Source organism: Trachypithecus francoisi, unplaced genomic scaffold (genome assembly GCF_009764315.1).
Source record: "Trachypithecus francoisi isolate TF-2019V2 unplaced genomic scaffold, Tfra_2.0 Lachesis_group4, whole genome shotgun sequence".
Taxonomy (NCBI): Eukaryota; Metazoa; Chordata; class Mammalia; order Primates; family Cercopithecidae; genus Trachypithecus; species Trachypithecus francoisi.
In genome coordinates, this window is record NW_022681469.1 from 96,622,762 (window position 1) to 96,640,441 (window position 17,680).

At 40.1% G+C, this 17,680-nt stretch overlaps 1 protein-coding gene across 7 annotated transcripts in view; it reads right to left on the minus strand.

The window, feature by feature from the left end:
* OSBPL3 (oxysterol binding protein like 3) overlaps nucleotides 1-17,680 on the minus strand; it is a 183,546-nt gene that overhangs the window by 59,269 nt on the left and 106,597 nt on the right. For 4 of the 7 annotated variants that reach the window (XM_033194113.1, XM_033194110.1, XM_033194112.1 and 1 more), the window contains 6 exons: nucleotides 17,414-17,527; nucleotides 12,731-12,898; nucleotides 12,008-12,131; nucleotides 10,168-10,271; nucleotides 9,872-9,964; nucleotides 8,598-8,754 (listed from right to left, as the gene is read on the minus strand). In XM_033194113.1, the coding sequence (XP_033050004.1) occupies nucleotides 8,598-8,754; nucleotides 9,872-9,964; nucleotides 10,168-10,271; nucleotides 12,008-12,131; nucleotides 12,731-12,898; nucleotides 17,414-17,527 (760 nt within the window). The remainder of the gene's footprint in view (nucleotides 1-8,597; nucleotides 8,755-9,871; nucleotides 9,965-10,167; nucleotides 10,272-12,007; nucleotides 12,132-12,730; nucleotides 12,899-17,413; nucleotides 17,528-17,680) is intronic. The other 3 variants (XM_033194114.1, XM_033194111.1, XM_033194115.1) reach the window with 2 other exon arrangements.

Here is a 17,680-nt window from a genome sequence, read left to right on the forward strand (position 1 = left end):
AAAGCTCTGCACTTTTGGTTCAATTTTGCTGTGGACCTAAAATTGCTCGAAAAAAATTAAGTCTATTAAAACTAACTCGCATTCACACACATCTGGCAATTCTAAGGCCCCTATCCACTATAACGTCTCATGACTTTATGACTTATCATCAAGATATTTTGATGCTTGGACTTTGCTTCTGGATCCTCAATGATCTGTGTTTTGTTTTGTTTGTATCCCCAAAGACTGGAAAGGGTTAAAAACAAAGCTTATTGGTTTTTCAGGGGAAATGTTAACACTGCAGCAGAAAAATTAGACAGCACCTTAATCAAGTGATTAAAATTAGCTATCAGTGAGACTCAGGTGGACCATGTGCCTCCAGGTAAGGTACGCTGAAAAAGATACAACATCTCCTTTGGTGCATACCAGCCAAGGCTATGTAATCTGAATTTGATCATGAGGAAACATCAGACAACCCCAGAATGAGAAGCATTTTATTTTTAAAAGTTGGCCTATACTATTCAGAAGTGTCAATTTTATGAAACAGAAAGAAAGGCTGAGGAACTGTTCCCAATTAAAGGAGGCAAAAGAGGAATGACAATGAAATTGACTCAAGGGGCAACATGATACTAAAGGCATTATTGGGATAACTGACAGCATTTGAATATGGAAGGTAGAATAGATAAAATTGTTTCAATGCTGTATTTCCTGAATTTGATTACTATACTGGGGTTATATAACAGAGTATTCCTATTTTATATACTAAAGTATAAAGCCATGAAGAACAACATGATGTATGAATCCTACTCTCAAATGGTTCCGAAAAGTGAAAGTGTGCATGTAGAGAGAGAGTGATAAAATAAATGTGGCAAATATTTAAAATGAAGTATTTGGGTAAAAGGTATACAGAAGTTCTCTGTATAATTCTTGCAACTTTTCTGTAAGTTTGTACTTGTTTCAAAACAAGGTCTTATTGTCTACCTCCTTGCTTGTTAGCCCTTCCAGCTGCAGGACCCAGAACACCCCAGCTCTAACCCTGGCATTCAGCTACTCTGTTCCTGAGTGAGCACTCAGGTACAATGAGGGCTTAGCCACTATGGCCTCCAATGCCTGAACTGAAGTTTTAAAAAACATTAACACATACAGCCAAAAAAAAAAAAAAAAAATCATTATTCATTAGGTTTTGATCACATCATGTACAAATTACTTCCTAGGGATGAGGAAGCTGTTTTCTAAATTACTGATCGTGGCTATCACATTTCAATATTATCTTTCCAATCTCCTTGATTATATTCTGTTTTAGAAGAGCAGGAAGACGGAAGAGACTCAGACAGATGTCTTCTCAAATGACCTAGCACATTACTGAATTCCACAGGGCTGCATTTTTAGAGGTATTGTTATTCAAGAGTGGCCTATTTAGTAACACAGAAACTAAATAGGCATTATTGACTTACTTCATTTAATAGCAAAGAGGACAACTAAACCTCTCTATATGTTGTTGCTGAACTTGTCTGAGGTTGTGGCATTTAGTGATGGACATGAGACATCTTAACAAAGTTACAATTTGTGTACACACACACACACACACACACACAATGGCGCTGCCTCTGCCAAGAGAAAATGGGGGTCAAATGGAACTAAAATTTTCTAACAATGCCTATGAAACACACTTAGCTCTTTGCTTTAAACAATTTAATTGAGCAAAATAGGCAGGACAATAGAGTGACCAACAGCTGGGGTTCCACCACCAGCCCTGGATTCTTCCCTACTCCATCATCTATTCACTCCATGACCTTGGATGAGTAAATGATGTGCCTGAACTCCAGTTTCCACATTTGTAAATGGGGATAATAATAACTTTTACTTTAAATGGTTGTCATGAGGATTGAATGAGAGAGAGAATGCAGGTAAAGCACATAACACAATGCATGGTATGTAATACATAACAAGTGTTACTGCAATAATCATAGTGATACCAATGAAGGAGATGCATGAGGATGAAAGTGATGGTGACTGCAGTCTCTTGAAATGTTGGCAGCAGCTCTAGAGGACGCTTTAATCTTTTGCCAGGACAAAGCTTGTAAGTAACTGCACACAGGGTAGAAATTCTAGGAATGAGGGGTTGGCCAGAATCTATGGAGTTATAGGAGAACAGCCACAGGAGGAGAGCAGAAGCCACACAGTTACGGACTACATCCTATGTCCTATTAGATAGGCACTATGCCTCTCCCCTGCCTGCCACACACACAGGATGCCCATGGCCATCTCAGTGGATCCCCTGGGGAGCTACCTCTCCCCTGTCTTGTTTATTGCTCCAAATAAAATAAATGTGGCACTCAGCTGGCTGCCACTTTTCCAAATCAATTCCTCTGGCTTCCAGGTGACTCACAGAAAAGCAAGGCTTTCCACCAAATGAGAAGAGTCCTATATAAATTTTAAAAACTGGCAGAATATACAATATTTGGTTCAAAAGGTACAGTTGACAAGATTGCAGCAGGTGTAAGATAAGCAGAAAGAAACTCATATAGTCATTATATTTTATTGTAAGGTATAAAACGCTTCCTAAATCATCTGAAAAAAAGGGTTTGGAAGACTAGATCCCCGTGTACTAAATTTCTTAAATGATTATTAAGGCCCACTCAGGACGTTAAAATAGTCATTCACAGCCACCTAACGATTTGCCACACACAGGGCAACGATCAGAGGTTGCTCATGAGAGACCCCACATTTACATTAATTAAGACACAGGATCCCAAAAGTCAGGAACACTCTCTGTGACAGGAGTGTTTTCTTACTTATTTCTAACATGAATCTAAGCTTACTAAAGACAAATAAACAGCTTTAAAAAATAGAAGATTCAAATGAGTGCATCACATCTATGGTTACCTGACAATAAATAAAGCCACACAGAAACTCTTAGCTGCTCGGAGGTATGAAGGACCTCATAGATTATCAAAGCCACCTACCCACAACATGAACAACTCTTCACATCTCCAGCTTCCCTGCCAAATGCTCTGTTGGCTCATGCTTGTCAGAGCACTTGCTATCTCCTAAAATGGTACATTGTGCTCTGGGACTCAGAAAGTCCTCCCTGCTGCTAAGACATTTGCCTCAGTGTCTCTTCACTGTCAAACAGGAGGTATTTCCTCTTTCATTAGGTGTTCAAATATCGGAAGGCAACTGTGGCATCTATGTTTATTTATCTCTGTCCCAAACTGTCATTAGCCACTTCTCAGATACCCTTTCTGGACTACGAGAGGCAGGCACAGGCTGAGTCTTTGATTATAAGAAGTCTTAAGTTGCATCTACAGACTGGAACATCATAAGCATCGTACAAGTGACTCTTCATGGTCACTACCTTTCTGTTTCTAAGGTTTCCAAGCTGTTCTTTTATTGAGTTAGTATGGTGAGACTATAATAGATGGAATGTTTGGATAGTGAGAGTCAATACTGAAGGAGAGTTGGACTCAATTTATCTGAGCTCTACTTCTTAATATGCTCCTTCTTTAGCAGTTTCTCGGCATCAGGAAAGAATAAGATCTTGGAGAAAACAGTTATGAATGTCATGGGCACCGCTCTAGAAAGCAGTGTGGTACAGGAGAAAGAAATTCTCTAATAAGGCCAGCCAGAAGTTAAATCCTACCTCTAACACTTAGTTGCAGCTGCCATTTATATTTAGGACAAATCCTTGGTTTCTACATCTGTACATGTAGATAATGGGCACATCTGAGGAGTGCTTTAAGCAAGGAGAAAACCTACTATCACAGAGCACCTAACAAATAGTAAGACTCATTTTCCCCCCTTTTTAATTGGAAATCAAATTTTAGGTGAATTTTCTTTAAAATGTTAACATTCCTAATATATCTGGGAAACTCTGATCTTCTGTAATCTGCAGAAGTTTCAAACCTCACAGGATGCCCATGATTTCACAATACTTTTTAACCCATATTCCATCTGAATTGATTTAGATACATTAGGTAACTTTACTAAATGATCCTACTTATGAATCTAATTGCTCAGCACATTTATGCTGAATTCTAATTTATGAACAATAAATTATTTGGCTTTTTTTTGTTGAGTCATATATCTCTTTTAGCTTTTTGATCTATGAAAGAGGTATCATTGTAACACAATTGGCTTTTTTATTCAATGCTTCCATAAGCTGAAAATGGTTCATAAAATGACCACTCAATAATTACTACTCAAACACAGAGAAAGAATCCAGGAAGAAAAGAATAGGTAAATACAGTTTTGATTTTGTTCTATTTAGCTTTCACATTTGTGAATAATGATTTCCTTCACTTGTAGGAAAAGTGTCCCTAAAACATCATTTGCTTCCCTTCCAAGTCAGAGAACACAGATATCCACTTCCATTTGGAACACCTGACCCTAGTCCTGTCTTGTTCCTTGCTTTGCCATCCTAAATCTACTCACCAAGTTTGGTCATTTCTGTTTCTGCTAACAGACCACTCTCTCAGAAAACCTTCTTGTAACAATAAGCAATAGTATGGACTCTTTCTATTCAGTGTAAAATAATCAAAGAAAGTAACTACAGAATTTGAGAATCAAAAGAGTCAGGACAACTACTATATGACATTTAACAGGTTATCAAGGGCCAGAGAGGTTAATAAATGAAGTCGAAGTTCCACAGCTAGTCAGTAACAGAGGTGGCCTACTTAGCCAGTATAGAGGGAGCTCCAAAAAAGGCTTATTATTTACATTGTTTCTTAAAGTATGTTTCTCAGAAACTTAAATTCCAGGATGTTAATAGCTGTTGGGAATGGGGGGAAGATTCCCAAATAACATTGAAAGTCACTGAGTTAAACAAAGCCAACAGATTTTTTTGTTGTTGTTGTTGTTTGCTGCAGGACTTCTCAGGGCCTTTATTATTTACTATTCTTATGTAAATCCAAAAGGAGACCACAGTCAGCAGTGTTTTCCAAACATTTTTAATCATGAAGTTTTTGTTTCATTTTTAGAAGTACTGTATGCGCAAAGCGATCCATAAAATTATTTTGGGAAACGTAAAAACTAATACATGCAACAAAAATTACTTAAGACTTTTAGGTTTCAATACATTTCATTCTCTGCTTCTATGTGTGTGAACATCCACACAAAGACAGAAACATAAGCCAACAACTGGTTCAACAATATGCCATAAAAATCAAACTCACAGTCTATAATATAGAATAAGGACTTCAAAACTAGGATGGGTGTATATTGGTTCCCTACCATCTGATCTACAAAACCAGGAGAATTCAGATGCATTTAACAAGTTGAAGGTCACAGAGACTATGATACATCACTGGGATTCTTGCCTTTAGTTCAGCTGCTTTGGAATTGTAGTCAACAGAATAGTGATGCAGTTGAGAAAGTACAACAGATACTGTCAGTAACAAAATGAGGTTTAAAAAGAAGAAAGGTCAAGATGCTTCGAGTCTGAATGTATGGAAGTGAGAAGGCATGCAAGGTCACAGGACTTAGCACAAACCTGAGAGCTGTCTTTATTCTCTGAGGCCCCCAAATTACCATCTGTGTAAGAGACTCCCTGAACCAGGAAAAGGAAGATCTTTCCATCTCTGCAAGTGTACTGTAAAACCACAGGAATGAAACAGCTTGTTAGGCTCCCTGTGGAATTTGCTGTCTGTAAGCCCACAGGGCTCAGACGACTGTTGAATAACTGCGTTGGACCTTTCTCCAGGACAAACCTTGGCCCAGGCTAGGTATGTGGCAGCTCTGCAGCCAGCAGGTTTTCACAAAGTGGGAAAGACAGAACTGCTGGCTGGGGCCCATTACAGACTTTCAACAAGGTGGAGGCCTCTGCAGGAGGACTGGATCAATGGATCCACTCAATATGGCGACCTTTGTCCCACTGAGGAGGCAGCTTCTTCAATGTAGGTGAAACTCAGGACATTTCCTCTGTGTAGGGAGGCATTATCTTCTCATTTTTTTTAAAGTTCATATTATTAAAAAGTAACAATGTTTTATAGGAATTTCCTCCCACAAAACTTAAGATGCCCTAAATGCAGCTGATCATTTAAATTCTTCAAATTCTTTGAAGAGCCTTTAAGGGTGGGCCAGGTAACTCTTGCCATTTCACAGATGGACTGTACAATAGCACAGCAAAATACTGGCAACATTCTAACGGTAATTAGGACAAGCGTTCAAGGTAGCAATCTGTATAAAGGATGAAATGGTTTCCTTATAACCCACCTCATATCCAACATGTAAGGGAAGAGAGAGCTGAAATAATCAGTAATGTACGAAAGAAAAATATGAAGTAGGAAAGGAAGGCAATAGAGAGAATATCTTTTATCTTCCCACATTACACACTGCCCTCCCACTGAAACATTTTAAATCCATTTTCTCTTTAAGAAATAATACATGAAAATTGAAAACAAAGTTAAGCAGAAAGATAAATAAGAACTTATAACTCCAGCCTCCATCACTAAAATGTTGGTATATATCCTTCCAGACTTTTTAGTATACCTATATATGCTCGAAATAGAATCATATCTATATATTGCTTTGTAATCTTACATTTTTACTTTACATTTTATGCTGAGGACATCTTTCTATGTCTATAAAAAATAATCCTGGCCACTCCATCTGTAAGAGCAGAGAAATACCAGGTAAGGAATACGGACTCTGGGGTCAAACAGGTGAGAATTCAAGTCTCATGTTGGCTGCTTTATAACCATGTGACCCTCAGGAAGCTGTTATTTTGTCTAAGTCTCAAGTTTCTTATTTATGCAATGGAGATCACAACGATACCTACTTCACAGGCTACAGCTAGAATTAAAATAATGCATGTAAAGTAATTAGCAAATACCTGACACGACAGTTATATGCTCGATGTTAAGTAGCTATCATTATTAGCAGTAGTGAATATTCTATTACATTTTTGAAAAAATTCAATTTTCTATTGTTTGGCATTTAGATTATTTTTATTTTTTTAACCTTTTATTTTGAAATCATTATTGACTTATAGGTAGTTGCAAAAACAGTAAAGTCCCACATACCCTATACCCAGTTTTTCCCAGTAGTTACGCCTTACACATCTATGATACAATATAAAAATGTGGGAGTTGACATTAGTATAATCTACAGACTTTATTCAGATTTCGCCAGATTTACATGCACTGATCCGTTTATATGTGTGTGGGTATGAGTAAATGCAATTTTATCACATGTCCACATTCCTGTAACCAGCACCACAACCAGGACACGGAACTTTTCATCACTACAAGATCCCTTGTGCTACCCCTTTATAATCACACTCCCCTTTACTTCCTTCATCTCCATAATTATATCATTTCAAAATATTTATGTAAGTGGAACCCTATGGATATGGTTTGGCTGTGTCCCCACCCAAATCTTATCTTGAATTGTAGCTCCCATAATTCCCATGTGTTATGGGAGGGACTCAGTGAAAGACAATTGAATCATGGGGGCGGTTTTCCCCAAACTGTTCTTGTGGTAGTGAACACGTCTTATGAGATCTGATGGTTTTATAAGGGGTTTCCCTTTTCACTGAGCTTTAATTCTCTCTTGCCTGCCACCACGTAAGACAAGCTTTTTGTCATCTGCCATGATTGTGAGGCCTCCCCAGTCACATGGAACTCTTTATAAATTACCCAGTCTCGGGTATGTCTTTATCAGCAGCATGAACATGGAGTAATACACCTATACTATGTAATGTTTTGAGATTGGCTCTTTTCTCTCGGCGTAATGTCCTTGAGATCCATCCAAGTTGCTATGTATATCAATAGTTTGTTCCTTGGTATTGCTGAGTAGTATTCGATTGTATGGATGTACCACAGTTTGTTTAACCATTCGTCTGTTGAAAACCACTTGAGTTTGTTTCCAGTCTTTGGCCAATACAAATAAACTTGCTCTGAACATGGGTATAGATTTGTGTGTGGACAAAAATTTTCATTTATCTGGAACAAATGCTCAGAAATGAGTGTTAGGTTGCATGGTAAATGCATGTTTAGTTTTATACAACACTGCCAAACTGTTTTCCAGAGTGGCTACACCATTTTACATAGCTACAAGAAATGTATGATAGATTAAATTTATATGCATTTTCACCAGCATTTGATACTATATTTTCTTTTAACTTTGGCTCTTCTAATAGGTGTGTAGTGATATCTCATCATGGCTTTAATTTGCATTTTCCTAATGGCTAATGATGTTGAATACCTATTTCTAATTTTTGATGTGACAATGCAAAATGGATACTTTGTTTGGATAAATTCTAAGTTAATTCCTACAATGAATTATTCAAAGTGGAATTGCTAGATAGGCAGATTTTTAAAATAGTGGGAAAATAATATCATATTGCCCTCCAGAAAATTACCAATTTACACTCCCATCAGCATCACATGAACTGCTCAGCTTTGAAAGTACTAACTCTCTCCCCTACAAGGTTAAAAAGACAGTTCTTGCCAATACATTCTCCACTACCAGGGAAATAAAATAAAAATTAGGTTTCCCTAAATCTTAATAGAGCAGAAAATGAACCAACTAAGATACCCTCTCTAAGGACATCTCACATTCAGATATGCATTCAACATTTTCATCAAACACACTAGGAAGAAAGAAAACTCATTTACCTTTATGGGCAATATGACACAGATCTTCTTGCATTTTAGAAAACTCTGATGAGGTTTCAGAGCCATCAGAATAATTTTTCTCTTCTCCAAAATCTAGTGTTGACAAATTAGGATTGGAGGAGTGTAGTCTTACTGGGCCAGAAAAAGGTTTGGGGACCTGAAGTAACACCAAAGGGAGATATTTCTTTTCAGATGCAGATTGCTTAGAATATTTACTTGATTCTAAGATTGAAATATAGTAACAGAAAACATTTTATAGGTAGGTCTTTCTACTGAGTGATAACTTATTTTTAAAAATGAGAAGTCAGGACAACACTTTCCACAGCAACTTGCTTCTTGTGAGCTAAAAATGGGTGAGAAATCACATATTCTTTTGGAAATGATAGAAGCATTAAAGCTTTAGGTTGAAAATGACAGCTAAAGCTGCCAGGCGTTCTCATTTATACTCAATTCCTTCCTCATGGCAATAATCATCCATGGATCCAGGCGGTTAGTAATGGATAGGTTTAAAATGCTTTCCTTTGTACCTAGGGCTTCTACAAAACAAATGACCTTCATCTGTACACGGACCTTCTTTACTTCCAAAGTGCTTATCTTCAGTCCATAAACTACTCTGAACCAAAGAGTATACAAGAGTGTATCAGGTGACCTAACCAGAAGCTTGAGATTTATGTTGATTCTAAAAATGTTGCAATTTAATATGCAACCGTTAAGCTGTAAATCTTGGCCTGTGGCTTAGCTGTGCACTGGGAAAGCTCCTCGCATGCATGACACAGTGAATCCTGGATGAGGGACTGGGAGTTTGGAGATAAGAGACCAAGGAGAATCTACACCATGTCCTGTGCCCAGCGAATCATGCCTGTGGGCTTAGAGGGATGACAAATCCATGGAGCATCAGCAGAAGACACAGGTCAGAGCACAGAGTAACTGCAGCCACAAAACAAGGCACAAACACAAGCAGGGAAGAGCACAGGCAGGCTCAACAGTGAAGATGGGGAAACCAAAAGCCCTAGAAATGGCAGCAGTCCCTGCAACCTCACACCCTTTTTCCCTTAGAAAATATTATCTCCCTTGCCCACGATCCATTATGTGCATATCCTAGCACCCAGACAGTCTAAGCGATTCAATTCATCTCTCTGCAGAGTACATTGGAAAGAACAACTACAGAATATTCACTCATCTATTCTCCTAGCTGAGGCAAGGCAGCTCCCGGCACATGGCACGCAGAGCAGGGCCAATGAAGAAACCAGTCTGTCGGGGGAAGCCATGGTTACCTGTAGTGTTCCTTTAGCATCTTTGCCAATAGCTCTGGACCGCCACCTCCTTTGTGGTCTTTTTTCCTTTTTGGGACTTTCAAAAGCTCCACCCTTTGTTTCAAAACAGGAAAGAGAGCACAGACAGTAAAGTCCACCAAACCGACAAGGATAAATGCATAGCAAGGTGACTACCTCCATCCCCTTGACTTTGGCTGAAGCAACTGACCACAGCATCCCACTGTTAGTGAAAGGCTGGGAGGAGAAAGGAAAGCAGAAGAGGGCCAGAATGTCAACAGAAGAGGGGTCGGGCTCACCTGGATGGCGTTGATAGCTGGTGCCGAGTATGTCCGATGCAGGACATCCATGCTTTGCAGGAGCTGGCTCATTTCTACCAGGTAGGCATGACAGTGCGCCAGGTCTGTGGGGGAAAAGGGGACAGTGCTCACAATGGTCCACTAGCAAGAGGGATCACTGTGCTGTCCCCATGCCAGCTACTTTTCCTTATTTATCTGTGGTTGATTTTCTTTTTTCATCTGTAAGGATCGGAAATTTTACTTCCCTTTTTACAGGAAAGGCTGTAGACTCTAGTGGTTAAGGGCACGAATCTTGAGAAGCAGGCTGCCTCAGTTTGAATCCACTTAATGAACTGTAACTATTGAGAAAACTGCAAAACTGCATGCCTCAGCTTCCTCATCACAAAGATGGGGATAATTATACATGTAGATCACAAGACAGTTGTGAGGATTAAATGAGTTGATATTGCAGAGTTCTTAGAAGAGTGTTTGGCATAGAGTAAAAACTAAATAAATCAGCCATCATCATCATCATCATTAAGTTTAATCCTGTAGTAATATGCTGATGCTATCCACTTGTCAGGACCTAATGCACATTAATAACACTAAAATGAAAGTTGTACCAGTCTCTAAGGAAAACTTTATCAATCACGGACCTGCCTGAGGATCATAATGAGCCTCTGCAGATGGACCTGAGCGGACATAAGAGGACTCTCCAACCAGATCCCAGTCGCTAACCCAAAAGATAGTCCATAATTTGCTGTTCGCTGGATGCTGATGGATGTTTCTGCTAAAGAATACAGGCCCAAATGCCTTAGGCTAGAGGCTCTCACACTTTGATATCATCAGGATCACCTGGAGACCTTGTTAAACCATAGCTCACTGGGCTCTACCCCTAGTTTTTGATTCAGTACATCCGGGTTGAGCCTGAAAATGTGCATTTCTGATAAGTTCCCGGGTGGACGCTGCTGCTCCAGAGACAAGGCTCCAGCGACTGCTTTGACAAGCTGTCACTCGGTAAAGCTCATGAGTGATGTTTATTGGAGGGGCAAAGCCTACATGGTCCCAAGGGTGATACTACCTAGATTCAACAAGAGATAATGCAATTTTCAAGGCTGCCTCTTGTATCTTTCTCTAACAGTGGTTCTCAATCATGGCTACACTTTTAAATCAATTGGAGAAATCTTCTAAATTATATATGCCTAAATCCCACCCCCAGACAATTCAATCAGAGCACTCCCAATCCCGCTGTGGATCTTTTTGGTTTTTAGTTCCCTAAGTCGGTCTTGGCTAATTAAGGTTGAGAATGCTGAGCTTCCTTATGGCAGGCGCCTTATCAAAATCACTTGGGGAACTTTGGAAAATTAGTGATACCAGGGCCCTACCTCAGACCAATTTAAAGAGACGATTTGAGACAGAGGACTGGGAATGGGTATTACTGCATTTTAAAAGTCCTCTGGGTGATTCTAACGTGCAGTCAGGGTAGAGAACACCTAAGTCGTGAAGATCTCCATCTGATCACCCCCTCACCTCTAGCACAATGATTCTCAATCTTGGGTGTGTGTCAGACTCTGCCCTTGGAGACTGACTTAGAGGCCCATGTGGAAATCAGGCATCAGTATCAGGCATCAATACTGAAGGAACAGAAGAAGAAACCTGTCTGCATGTACAGCCAGGTGAAGATGCAAAGATCTGCAAGGAGAGTGTCTCTTGTTGATGATGGGTACAACCTTTACAAGCAAAATATGGAAGGGAATGTGGACAAGCAACGGGGAAGGACACAAATGCATCTGAAGTGTAAACACCAAACCAGTATCATCTAATAGCCACGACAGAAAGCAGAGGTTTCAAGTCACTCTACCTTTGGAGCATTTTTCCATGTCCTCTGAAGACTGTAACCATAATGGAACTCGTGTCTCACCACCGCAAGAAAATGATACATTGCTTCCAGTTTGAAATAAATTCTGCTTTGATATACTGCTACGCTGTTCCACAGATGACAAAAGCACATTGTAAATGGAAACAGAGCCGAGCAGGGACATGTTAAGGTAAAGGATAACAGAGTGGGTTAGTCACTAATGGACACCATTTGCCTATAATGAGGAAGAAGCTTCTAGCTAAGTACTAAGACCTCTGACTATCACCCTGGTTTGGCCATACCATGCTATGATATGGCATGCTTGAATGGTGGACCTTATTTTCTTCTTTTATCACATATTAATAATAACACCAAAACAATAATATAAATGTTTGGAACTATTTTGCAATCCTGCATAGCTACATGCATACCTACTGTAGTTTACAACCAGAAAAGGAAACCAAACTCAAACCAGTCAGGACAAAGCTAGTTCATTCAGAGATGCTAAATTCCTCCTTATTCTTCAGTCACTGTCCCCCCCAAATAATAGATGCTCATCTGGTCTTGCTTCTGACTCAGTGGGCAAACAGACTAATTAAATACCACCCCAAGCCTACCTGCTTGTCCCTGAAAACCTTTCCTTCTTCGGAATCAGCTCCCAAGATAGGACTCCACGAAACAAAGCCACCCCGTTCTCAGATTCATTATTGGCAAAACACTCATTACCTTCCTACTTGAAATGGAGTCAAACACCCCAGATGCAGAGTCTGTGACAGTGGACCCTGAGAAAAAGTGATTAGCTTCATGTGGAAACATGGCAATTTCATTCTGACGATACATTCTGTGATGGCGAAGTTTCGATACCCACTCATCAAAGACTTCTTCTGATTTGACCTATGATGTATTCAATTGAAAAAAGGAAAGAAGAGAATCACTCACGGGAAGGAACAATTACTCATCAAATTGAGGCCACTCCCGAAATCCGCTTTTTCAGTTGGCACATAATTTCAACAGTCAGGCGCAGTGGCTGATGCCTGTAATCTCAGCAATTTGGGAGGCCGAGGAGGGAGGACCACTTGAGCCCAGGAGTTTGACACCACCCTGGGCAACATGGTGAAACCCTATCTCTACAAAAAATACCAAAGAAATTAGCCAGACATGGCGACACACGCCTGTGATCTGAGCTACTCAGGAGGCTGAGGTGGGAGGATCACTTGGGCCTGGGAGGTTGAGGCTGCAGTGAACCGAGATTGAGCCACTGCACTCTAGCCTGGGTGGCAGAGGGGGACTCTGCCTCAAAAAAAATACATAAATAAGAAAAGGAATGGAGAAATAGCCCCTCACTGACTGTTTACATTGATGTGGTCTACAGGAACAAGTTTGAGAAAGAAATGCAGAGTAAAAATGATCTTTACAAAGTATGTATTTTGGCTTTCTATGAGTGAATCCAACTGTTATTTATTTAATTATTTATTTGTTTGTTTGTTTATTTGAGATGGAGTCTTGCCCTGTCGCCCAAGGCTGGAGTGCAATGGCCCGATCTTGGCTCACTGCAACCTCCACCTCCCAGGTTCAAGCAATTCTCCCGCCTCAACCTCCCGAGTAGCTGGAATTACAGGCATGCACCATCACGCCCAGCTAATTTTTTGTATCTTTAGAGTAAAGACGGGGTTTCACCATGTTGGCCAGGCTGGTCTTGAACTCCTGACCTTGTGATCTGCCTGCCTCGGCCTCCCAAAGTGCTGGGATTACAGGCATGAGCTACCGCGCCTGGCCTGTTACGCTATTTTTAAGAAAACAGAACACTGCCAATCATATTAAGCAACAAATAAATTGAAATGTATATTTATCTGCCTCTTAAAGCATTTCTAAGTTCTCTAATCCCAGCTTCTCTATCCCTACTGAAAATATGAGCACCATTTTTCTTTTTGAACTCTTCTCTAATTCAGACTTTTCAGATCAATCTTTTCTGAACTGGAATGAATTAGTAAATTCTTCCTAAAATATTTAACCTTGTTCATCTCTCCAACAAAGAATACATTGCTGAGGAGTATATGTGATATGGTTTGGCTGTGTTCCGTGTCCCCACCCAAATCTCATCTTGAATTCCCACATTTTGTGGGAGGGACCTGGTCAGTGAGAGAGAACTGGATCACGGGGGCAGGACTTTCCCATAGTGTTCTCGTGGTGGTGAGTGGGTCTCACAAGATCTGGGGGTATTATAAAGCGGGGTTTCCCTGCACAAACTCTTTCTTTTTGCCTGCCACCATCCACAGAAGATGTGACTTGCTCCTCCTTGCCTTCCGCCATGACTATGAGACCTCCCCAGCCAAGTGGAACTGTAAGCCTATTCACCTCTTTCTTTTGTAAATTGCCCAGTCTTGGGTATGTCTTTATCAGCAGTGTGAAAATGAACTAATATAATATGTTAATGAACGTGAAGGTTATTTGAAAGAACATTTCTCCCACTCTCAGAAATAAAGCACTGTACAGCAATATTATTTTTCCAACTCTTTTTCCTCTCATACTCACAAACCTTTAGCCATTCTCTCCATAAATGAGCAATTATCAATTTCTAATTTCCATGAAGAATACTGTTTGTAACTAGTAGTTTTTATTTAAAGATATTTCAAACATTTATAAAAATATATGTGATATATAGAAAAAGAATATAACAAGCACCTATATACCACAAATATTTCCTAAAAGTCAATTTTGGCCGGGCACGGTGGCTCACATCTGTAATCCCAGCACTTTGGGAGGCTGAGGAGGGTGGATCACGAGGTCAGGAGATCGAGACCATGCTGGCCAACATGGTGAAACCCCGTCTCTACTAAAAATACAAAAATTAGCTGGGTGTGGTGGTATGCACCTCTAGTCCCAGCTACTCAGGAGTCTGAGGCAGGAGAATTGCCTGAACCCGGGCGGGAGAGGTTGCAATAAGCCAAGATCGCGCCACTATACTCCAGCCTAGGTGACAGCGAGACTTAGTCTCAAAAAAAAAAAAAGTCAGTGTGTGTGTGTGTGTGTGTGCGCGTGTGTGTGTGACAATGCATTGATATTTTCAAAGTAAAAAAAATGATAGATACCCATATATTAGAACATTAAGACTTAAGAAGCTATAATTTAAGATACTCCAAAGGGATGCACAGTAGGATAACTTCCAAGATGAAAAGTTCAGGTCAATTTGTGAAAATCTTTACTAATGCCAGAGATGAGAGCTAGGATATGCAAATAAATGCCAGCAATATCACTCACTGAGGAACTGTTAGGTTGGCTCTAGTGCTGATTGTTAGAAGTACCTATAAGACTGGAAGCACCTGCAGGGGCTTTTTAATGTGTCATTTACAGGAAGAAGCAATACAAACAGACTCACACCTATTTGTCTCCCCTAAATTATGTTCTTGAAATGTATTTCATTTCCCAGATGTGGTTAAGAGGAATTTTACAGGAATCTTGTGTCATCCTTTGCTCTGATCTATTCTCAGAGGCCCTTATAAGTCAGTGCCCAAGCACTCATCTGAACTCACTTTTTTATCAGTTAAACAAGGTAGAAAAATAAGAGCACTTTATTAAATAACTGTCCAGGGTCCTGTTCCAGTCTCTCAAGTAGTTCTAGGGTCATGGGTGAACAGCCGCTTAATCTCTCTGCTATCCAGGATCCCGTATCCATAAAATAAACGGGATCAAACAGCCCACAATTTAAAACTGCCTGACTGAGTCTATTAACTAGAACCCTCAAATAACTATACTTGCCTACGCTAAGAATCAGAGCTGATGTTCAAAAGAACGAACAAGAAACCAAACAGAACTTAAAGCAAATCACATAGAGAAATATTAAACTGCATTTATCACAGTATTAGCATTCAATATATTTTAGGGTATTCTAACCCTTTAAAAATTATTAATTCATAATTACTTTTATTTTGTTAACCAGAATAGTGGGCAAATAAGAACCTATTAATTTCTGACCATGTCAAAATACAGAGCTAAGATTCATTGGAAGTACCTGGAGAAATAACCTAAACTATTCTAGTGGAGACCGATCACTGCAACAGAATAAAGGATAGTATTCTTTCTTAAATTTCTTTTTTCTCTTAAGATATAGGCTTTTCCCTCCCATACTTCACACCAGTCATTTGCAGCCAGGGGTGGTTTTATCCTCTAGGGAACGCCTGGCAATGTCTGGAGATATTTTTGGTTGTCATAACTGGAGAAGGATGCTACTGGCATCTAGAGAGAGGGCAGGGGGCAGGGACACTGCTCAACATCCTGCTATACAAAGTCAGCCTCTCACAACAAAGCATTATCCAGCTCACAATGTCAATGGTGCTGAGGCTGAGAAACCTTGCTTTACACAATTAGCTACACCCAGAGATACAGTTAGGCTAGGAAATAGTGAAGATTTGACTGTCTTGCCCATTCAACCAACCACAGGTATGTGGTCCACACGGCTCAATCACCACACACATGCCATAGAGAGGACAGGGACACACTGAGACAAGGAGCTCATGATCTCATGCTTTCATTTTCCTAATCCTCGGGCCCCATTCCCAATATCTCAAGTAATTTTCCCAAGTAAGAAAACAGTCTTAGTATTTTCTCAATTAGTATTTTCTTAGTCATTTCTAACATTCAGGTACCATCCAACAAGCACATACAATAACTACACTTCCTGAGTTTACCCTGGGCCAGGCACTAGGCCAAGTTTTCTACATGCAGCCCGACAAGATGAGTGTTATAATAATTTTCATTTTGTTTTAGGTGAAAAAACTGAGACTTTCAGAGATAAGTAATTTGCCAAAGTTCAATGGCTAGTGAGTAGCCACATCAAGATTTGAACCAGATCTAGATCTCACGCTTCATGCTTTGACTATCTCTACCATCGGCAGGAGAGACAGCACAAGAGGGTAAGCAGCTTTGAAGTACTATTTCGGAACCCACGCTTTAGGGGAAAAATTCCTGACATTTCACTACAATATTAGAATTTTAGTGGGATTCCTATAAAATTAGCCAAAGTGATAAAACAGGGCTCCATGGCCTAAATGTTATATATATTTCAGGAACACATTTTAACCTATAGTAAATGGTTCTTCACTAAAGATGTGACTGCCTGAGTGGAGATGGTTCGGAAACAACATTTTTCATTGTTGACTGTTGTCACAATCACTGGGGGCAGGCTGGTATCTAGGGGATGAGGTGACCAGGAGGCTAAACCTTCAAGCAGTGCTGACAGTCCTGCTGCACAATGACATCCCATTCAAATACCAACACTGTCCATGAGAAACACTTTGGTAATGAAGGTCTTCTACATGTTGGCTGAATCCCCGAAAGGCATCACCAACAGTATAATAACTGACAATCCTTCCCCAACATAAGTCAACTCTGCACAGTGGGAAGCAGCCTCACCTTCAGATGGTAGATGTGCTCCTCAGTGTCAAGGTCTATGCATTTTGATGACTTCTTTACAGACATCACTGAGAGCCCGACATCAATGCAGCCATGCAGCTTCTCTCTCTCTATCTGCAGAGGCACCAAGAGGGTCACTTGGGAACCATGGTGTTAAAAGCAGTAGTCACAACCCTGACACACCCTTCCACACCCACTGACAGTAAAATCACAAACACTGCGACTCCTCAAGCACTTAGCGTGAGCCAGTGCTGAGTTACGTGCTGG